Source organism: Emiliania huxleyi (assembly GCF_000372725.1).
Source record: "Emiliania huxleyi CCMP1516 unplaced genomic scaffold EMIHUscaffold_415, whole genome shotgun sequence".
Taxonomy (NCBI): Eukaryota; Haptophyta; order Isochrysidales; family Noelaerhabdaceae; genus Emiliania; species Emiliania huxleyi.
Window position 1 is genome coordinate 65123 of NW_005198864.1, and position 1051 is coordinate 66173.

General features: G+C 63.9%; 1 protein-coding gene across 1 annotated transcript in view; it reads left to right on the plus strand.

Annotated features, from left to right (window-relative positions):
* The window catches only part of EMIHUDRAFT_244285 (hypothetical protein), a gene marked incomplete at both ends in the record, with an annotated part of 2074 nt that extends 1083 nt beyond the window's left edge, over window positions 1-991 (plus strand). Inside the window, 2 exons of the mRNA XM_005769594.1 lie at window positions 66-548; window positions 635-991. Of these exons, the coding sequence (XP_005769651.1) occupies window positions 66-548; window positions 635-991 (840 nt within the window). The remainder of the gene's footprint in view (window positions 1-65; window positions 549-634) is intronic.
* Window positions 992-1051: the final 60 nt, after the last annotated feature.

The window sequence follows — 1051 nt, forward strand, 5'->3', positions numbered from 1 at the left end:
CGAGCAGCAGCAGCAATTTGCGAAAGGGAGGGACAGGGCGGCGTTTTTGCGCCTTCGTCCTGCAGGATCCGGAGGCCGGCGCCGAGGAGGCAGCGCTGATCTCCCTCTTCGAGCACCTTGCCAAGGTCTTGAAAAAGCCTACTCTGGCTGCGGCCGCCGTGGTGCACTGCCATTCGCTCGTCATGAGGGGAGTGAAGCTCGTCGTGGACAGCACAGAGCCTGAGCGGGCCTTTCTGCGCCTCTTTGCCAATCGCGCTTCGAGCCGCGAATGGCGGTCGGCTCTCGCGCGGTGCCGGCCGGACATGGGTGAGCTCGCGGACGACATGCTGAGTCACCTCGACCGCCGCTGTGCCGCGCAGGAGAGGAGAGACATCCTCCTGGCGCCGGGAGTCGGTGCCAACGTCACGGCTCGCTCTGTGCAGCCGCACGAGGAGGTCTGCGCCGGGCCGGAGTGCACGAACGCCGGCGTACAGAAATGTGGACGCTGCAAGCTGGTCTCGTATTGCGGTCCCGTTTGCCAGAAGGCGCACTGGAAGGCACACAAGAAGGTGTGCGCCAAAGCGGCCGGAGATTCCAGCCGCGCAGAGCTCCAGGCTGCGCTGCAGGGCGAGATGGCGAGCATGCGGCTGGACAGCTCCAACTTGCGCGTTTCGCAGGAGCGACGCTGCGAGGAAAAACGGGCTTCGACTACATAATTACGGCCGACGCGCGCCAAGATCTGGGCCTGTCATTTGAGAACGCGTTTATGGGAATCGCCTTCAGGACTGCCAAGCTCGTCGCCGGCGACCGCAGCCGCGACCGCAGGCAGAGGCATGGGGCGCTGTGTCGGATGTTGGACACGATCGCGACCAACGCAGTACGTTTCGGCGTCTCGAGGGCGCAGGTGCACACCCAACTCGAAGCCGAGTACGAGCCGTTCAACCCGGATGGCCCGGCGAGGTTTGATATGAGCAAGGGCGACCTTGAGACGGTCATGGACAGGCTGCCGTGAGAGTACTCGGCATCGGAGCGTCTGTTCCGTTTACATCTTCGCTCTGCACCCTTCCTCAAC